Source organism: Tauraco erythrolophus, chromosome 13 (genome assembly GCF_009769465.1).
Source record: "Tauraco erythrolophus isolate bTauEry1 chromosome 13, bTauEry1.pri, whole genome shotgun sequence".
NCBI classification, from domain to species: domain Eukaryota; kingdom Metazoa; phylum Chordata; class Aves; order Musophagiformes; family Musophagidae; genus Tauraco; species Tauraco erythrolophus.
The window spans coordinates 11,102,746-11,109,588 of NC_141477.1; the positions used below are offsets into that span (position 1 = coordinate 11,102,746).

General features: G+C 41.5%; 1 protein-coding gene across 1 annotated transcript in view; it reads left to right on the forward strand.

Annotated features, from left to right (window-relative positions):
• The window catches only part of TAF1 (TATA-box binding protein associated factor 1), a 39,700-nt gene extending 33,494 nt beyond the window's left edge, over window positions 1-6,206 (forward strand). Inside the window, 5 exon segments of the mRNA XM_086619868.1 lie at window positions 1,635-1,760; window positions 3,045-3,143; window positions 3,429-3,579; window positions 4,365-4,542; window positions 5,609-6,206. Coding sequence (XP_086475994.1) covers window positions 1,635-1,760; window positions 3,045-3,143; window positions 3,429-3,579; window positions 4,365-4,542; window positions 5,609-5,825 — 771 coding nt within the window. The 3' untranslated portion in view covers window positions 5,826-6,206.
• Window positions 6,207-6,843: the final 637 nt, after the last annotated feature.

Sequence of the window (6,843 nt, forward strand, 5' to 3'; positions counted from 1 at the left end):
CAAAGATTACATAGCTGGAGCCAGGATAGCAGGCTACAAATAATTCTGGGGCAATATTAACACCCTGCGTCTATCTCTCCCCACAAAAAACAAACAACAAAATGTAGCATTTTAAGAAGCTAGAAAGAACTTGCTAGGAATGATGATTGAATTCAATGGGGTGGGAATACTGAAACTGAGTATCACAGAAAAAGACCTTCCTGGCAATGGGAAGTGTCAGGCTGCAAGAGAGTCTTTGGAGATCAGTTGTTAAAACTATCTATTGACACGTATCAAGGAAGATGAGATGGAATTGAGAATGATCCCAATACCTCAGAGAACGAGGGAGGAAAATGTCATTCTTCTCTCTCTTTTGCTTCCCAAGAGCAGTATTACCTGCTCTGATTTTTTCCCAAGTTGGTCATCAGGAGAGAGGAAAAGAGGCCTGAGCAGTGAACTGCCTTTTAGCTGTCTGCTCCTTCTCTGTGCGTGCCGAAGGAGAGAGCTTCCTGAGCTTCTCCCTTGAACTTGTCATCTGAAGGCCACCCTTTCCCTCTGCTTCTTGGCTGGAGGTACACTCTCGCTTCCCACACTCCCAAACTTGTCACAGATGGCAGGACTGGTGATGGTTGCTTGGCTTTAGTTCCCTTTATTTCAAATGCAGTTGTGATGACTAATATTTATCTCCCCATATGTGTCTTCAGGAGTTGGAGTCCAGGATATAGAAAGCAAATACAGCAAGTAGAGAGCTGTCTGTGGTTTACATGTCTGTTTGAATTCTTAGGAAGCCTGTTTTGCCTAACTTAATAATGCTGCTGCTCTTAACACTTTTAGGATTGTTGTGATACATAAACTGTTTATTATAAGGACATTTTATCAAAATGCCAATCTGTAATTCCTTATTAACTCTTCAGAGGTCAAATGGCGTGCAAACTACAGATTGGCTTTTAGAACACTTTATCCAACCTCCTTCCCCTTTATTCTTGCCTTTGTCAGCTTTAGGGACTCTTGAGACAGTGATTTACATAGAATTGATTGAAAGTTGACGCTTTGCTATTTCATGATAGACTTTTTCCACTTCTGATAACAGCATTTGTGGTTGCAACACCATTTCCAGTGTAGGAATAGCAATTAAAAGGGCCATGCTGAGTCAAACCAAAGGTTGATGTAATCAAGTCTCTGGCAGGGACCAGAAGTAAGTGGATGCAAACATAAAGAGATCCTTCCTACAGTGAAGCCGCTCTGCTTCTGGCAATTGGCTGTTCAGGCACCTTAAACTGGTGTTGCATCTGGACCATTGTACTTATGAGTTGCAGAGAGGCCTATTCTCTGTAAATCTGTCTAATCCTTTTGGAGTCCATTTGGATTTTGGCCTCTGTAGGATTGCACTGCATAGAAGTACTGACTTCTATTTTAAAATCTGCTATTTGGCAATCTTCAAACCTGAGGTTGCGAGCCATTGCATTTTACCATGTTTGTTCTTTAAGAATAAATAGCTTATTTTGATTAAACAGTGCTTAATAATATAAACACCGTGCCAAAAAAATGCATTTTGCATTTAGTCCTCAAATCCCAGTTTTGCCTCTCAAGATACTGTTCTAGTCTCAGTTCAGTGCCTGAGAATGTTATGTCTCCTGTTTCCACATATACTTTAGCCACCTGATTTCTATGATACCAACACTTCCCTCAGTGTGTCACATGATGCTTCAGTCTATCAAGATGAGAGCAATTTGTCTGCTATGGACACTCCCATCACTACCTCAGAGAAGCGAGGAACTCAGGTCAGAATCCTCCATTTTTTCATGTGGTTGGAGAGTTGGGTTGTGTAGCAAATTACTGAAAGGAGGCCGTACTTAGCAGGAAACAGGTGACAAAGATCAGCAGGTTTTCCAAACAGAGAAGTGAATCCATTTCAAAACTTATGCAATTTCCTTAATTTTGACTGCTCTGAGGGAAAAAAAAAATTTAAAGAGCACTGAGAATTGAGACACTGCAAAACAAAGAATAGAGAATCAACAGCTGCAAAAGAATCTGCCTAAGGTCAGATATTTGTTTGCTTCACTGCTTCTGGGAGTAGAAACCTGGTGACTCATGCTACAAAGGGCTAATACGCAATCCATTGTTGATGCTGAATAGGGAAATAGTGAAGTATATTCTACAGATTTGGAAGATGATAACTAGATTATTATGGTTGCATCCAGTGACAATTAGAAGCTTTACAAACACCTAGGAATAGATGGTTGCCACTGTAGATACTTTATAGTTGTAAAAAAACCCCACAAACAGAGAGGTTAAAGGTATTAATTATACATGAAGTTGTTACAGTAACCACAGAATATTTTTTCTTAGTCTTTATTCTGTATTAAAAAAATATCGGAGGAGACTGAATAGCAGAAGGAAATGCAGTAATATGACCATGAAAATAAATCACTAGGAGGAGGAAGAAGGTGAGGAGGGCCACGAAACCAAAGGTAGTACCAGAAAGATTAGTGAGAGCTATTCTGAACAATCCAGACAAGCAGAGATTGAATATGAATAGTTCAATCTAGTATTGTGACTGGCTGTAGCTTTGAAAATGCTTTCTAGATTTGGAAGTCTTCAAGCTTTCTGTAGACTTTCAATTTATAGTGTTTGGGACAGAATCTGCATGTTGTCTTTACCTTGGACACATGGTGACTGAGGGAGGAACAGGAGACAGAAGGGCAGGAGGAGATTTGTTTGAAATTGCTGTCTGCTTTAAAATATTTTGTGAAAATAAGCATTTTCTAAGATTTAGTGGTATTTTCCAGAAATAAACAAAGAACTCTGGTGCTGCAAGGCTGGAGATTTCCTTTTCAAGGACGAGCACATGAGGATAAATGTGTGTGGACACTGTGTGCTCTCTGATCTTGGCATAAAAAGAGAAAGGATCCTTGCTATGAGAGTCATATACATATGTTTTTCATTTTGTCTTTCCCCCCTGTACTCCCGCACCCATCATTGTGGTCCAGATGTCAGCCATACCCTTTGGTTTATGTCCAGCAGTGCCTTCCTCAATGGTATTGTTATTTGTGTTCCCCATTCAGATGCGCCAGGGGCGAGGTAGGCTGGGCGAGGAAGACTCTGATGTAGATATTGAAGGGTTTGATGAGGAGGATGATGGGAAACCTAAGACTCCAGCCCCAGTGAGTATATTTACAGAAATCCCAGCCAACAGTCTACATGTTGACTTGCATACTTGTAGTAGAAGTCTCCATAGTACAAGGGTTGTCTGCTGTGTCTGCCACCCTGGAAGACAGCAGTATTCACAGCAGTAGCTAGACTTAAACATTTAGTTTTAAACTGTTAGCATGATGAAATGGTTGAATACTTCAGAATGAACAGTGTGATGAAAAATAAGCATATGCTCGAAATGGCAGCAGTAGTTTGTATGTTGTTGATCTTCACTGTTCCTGTTCTGTATGACCTAGGAAGTTGAAGATGCAGATGGTGACCTTGCTGATGAAGAAGAAGGATCAGCCCAGCAGCCCCAGGCTAGCGTCCTCTATGAAGATTTGCTCATGTCAGATGGAGAGGATGATGATGATGGGAGTGATGAAGAGGGAGATAATCCTTTCTCATGTAGGTGTCCCTTTTTATAAAAGTGTGAATAGGAACTGGTTGTTCACAAACCCAACTTATCTTTTCATGCTTCCATCACAAAAACTTGCAGTAGAGAGCATAGAGCATAATTGGGATATGTAGGCCAGGTGGTCTAGTAGTCAAAAGGAAGAGAGACCAAAGGGCAAGATGAGAAAACTGGATGAACATAAATGGAACTGAAAACAAAGTGGAATAGGAGTGCTGTAAGTACGGACACAAAAGAAAGCAGAGTTAAGACAAGATCTGGTCGATTGTGTTTCATAAAGTGAAACTGCAAATGTTCCTGAAAAGACTGGGACAATGATTTGGTGTGCAGAGCTAGGAACGGGCAGTTTAGTAAAAGCATAACATTTATTTTGATATGAAACAGTGTGGTCAGTGTTATCGAGAACTGGAAGAGGGTCTGGAGGTTGTTCAGATTGCTTCTCTGTTTTTCTAAAAAACTTGCCATGCAGAAAAGCTTATGGTGGTATTTCTTGATGCCGTTTGAAAATTATTAGGAGGGAAGAAAGGGGAATTGTTCAGAGTAGACAAGCAAATAAGGCCTTTTTGAATAATGGTGGTAATGAGATCACTTATGAGTAACATCAGAATTGCGTACTTGGTAAGTGGCATCATCTCCCAGATACCCCATCTGCTACTTTGTGGAAACACTACTTTGTATATGTTCCTTACAGTGTTGTAGCCTTTAAACAGAGATAATGGGTAGGTAACTGACAGAGTAAAACTGTTGATTTGTGACCAGATGTTGGTTTCTTACACAGCCATCCAACTGAGCGAGAGTGGCAGTGACTCAGATGTGGAGCCCAGTGCAGTGAGACCTAAACAACCTCATGTTCTTCAAGAGAACACGCGAATGGGCATGGACAATGAAGAAAGCATGATGTCTTACGAAGGAGATGGTGGGGAGACATCTCATATTATGGAGGATAGTAATATCAGGTAATAAGAGCAAAGAATCTTGTTAAAATAATTCTTCAGTCCAAAATCCCTTCTCTTAAAGATTTCTGAAGTGTTTATCATAAAAAGCTGACTATCTCAGGTTTTTTCTTTTAAATTATTTTGTCACAGTTTTTAGTGTTGCAACCATAATTATCATAATTGCAATTTACTTTTTATTGACAGAAATTTGGTTTTGCTGTTGGATTTTCACTAATGTTAGTTAAATTTAAAAAAAAAAAAATGTTCATGGAAGTTAGATGATTTCCTGTACGTAGTGGGTTTTGAAGGCAGGGTAAGTAAAGGTGTTTATAGGTTATCTTGGAAACTACAAGATGCCTTTGAAGTTAAAAGATGATTTAGCTGATTAAGTTCATGGTGTTTTTTTTTTTTTTTTCCTCTAAGAATAAGCATTTCCTTACTTGAAAGGAAACTGCTTAGTTGAAGTCCAAAAGAAGAGGAATATGCATATGCTGTATTTTGGAAGGAGTGAATATTATTAGAAAATGACAAGTACAGCAATATCAGCTTTATTTTTTTGCATTTGCTTGAGGGAATACTGACCTACTCTTCCTTCTGTGGCCATTCTGTAGAGTAATAGCTTTAGAATCTCCGTTCTTTTTCTGCTCATGGAATTCAGTCCCTTAATGCTATTATTGATATTTGCTTAATAAATTATTGTACAGGTAGTTATCCTGGGTCACGAGAATGGTCGGTCCAGCCCAGTACCACGATGGTAGTCAGCAGAAAGTGCTAAAGATGATGATGAGAATGGGCTATCTGCTTTGCTATCTGCAGTAAAGGTGACAGATGGAAGGTGTTGGAGCAATTGGTTTTTCCTGTCCCCGGTGTATCAAAGCGGGATAAGGATGCTGGTAGATAATTGTTTCATCAGGAGGACTGTTTTATTTTCAAAAGCTGGCCATGGACAGAATGAAGTGCATAGTTGTTCCGAGTGTTGCACAAGGACTTCAAGGCAGGGACCTTTTGCAGGAGTTAAATACAGAGTTCTCAGTATCAGAAGCTGATTTGAAATGATGATATAGTAAGAGTATCTTCTTTCTTCTAGTTACGGCAGCTATGAAGAACCAGACCCAAAATCCAACACAAGAGATACTAGTTTCAGCAGTATTGGAGGGTATGAGATCTCAGAAGAGGAGGAAGAGGAGGAGCAGCAGCGCTGTGGGCCAAGCGTATTAAGTCAGGTCCATCTATCAGAGGATGAGGAAGACAGTGAGGACTTCCATTCCATTGCAGGAGACAGTGACCTGGACTCAGATGAATAAACTTTCCCAAGATGATGGTCATCCTGGGCCACTCTTGGCTTCTGAATTTCTCATCCCAGTTTGGTATAAGGAACAGTGTAGCATGGACTGTGTGGAGAACTAGATTTTTAAAACACAGTATTTTAATCAGTTGCAAAACATGTTATGTGACTGAGTAAATTGTGAAAAATAAGCTTTAGACAAGCATGCCCTGCTCAAGTTTTGGGTTGTTGTAGCCTATACTAGTTCCAGAATCCAGATGAAGATTTGTATTGTTACAGATGTAAAATAATTTTTCATAATACTGGCCTGTTGGATACATGCATGTCTGTCAGGAGAAAAAAGCTCACTCAGAATAAAATACCTGCTTCTGATAAACAACCATAAACTAATTTTCATTTCACAGAGGGAAGGTTTTTCTCTGGGACCATGGCATGAACGCAGCGTCTGAAGTCCTACCCCAGGCTGGTTTTTGGTAATTGCCTGACTACTTTTAATACAAAGCAGCAGTAAACAGCTGCCCTATTTTTTTTTCAAAAGTTGCACTTAATCCCAGAAGTCAGAATTTGGAAATTTGAGTCTTCAAGAAGCCTCGTAATTGACAGGAGATTCCTCATTTTCAGCCGCCTGGAAAGCATGCGCAGACCGGGGGCTTCGGTACCGAATTCTGCCGTGGAACCCCGGAGTTGGTGTAAAGACAATTCGAGGTTCACAGACGCTCCTGCTGCGCCCGCACCGCAACCGCCGCCGCCGCAGCGCTCCGCGCGACAGAGGGCGGTTGCGCACGCGCAGTTCCGCTGCGTTTGTCGCAACGACTTTGCGCGGAAGGATACCGAGGCTGGCACATACGGCTCTGCGCTTGGCAAGCGCCCGCTTGCGCGCCGGAGGGCGGGCTTGGCGGAAGAAGACGGAGGCAGTTCCGGTGGGGGGTCCGTCCGCCGCACGAGGGCGTACGACCGCTGGCTGGCTCCGCCCGGACTACTTGCCGGAGGGAGCTAGTTCCGGCCGCAGCCATCCGGGACTTTGCTGCGTTCGCCAC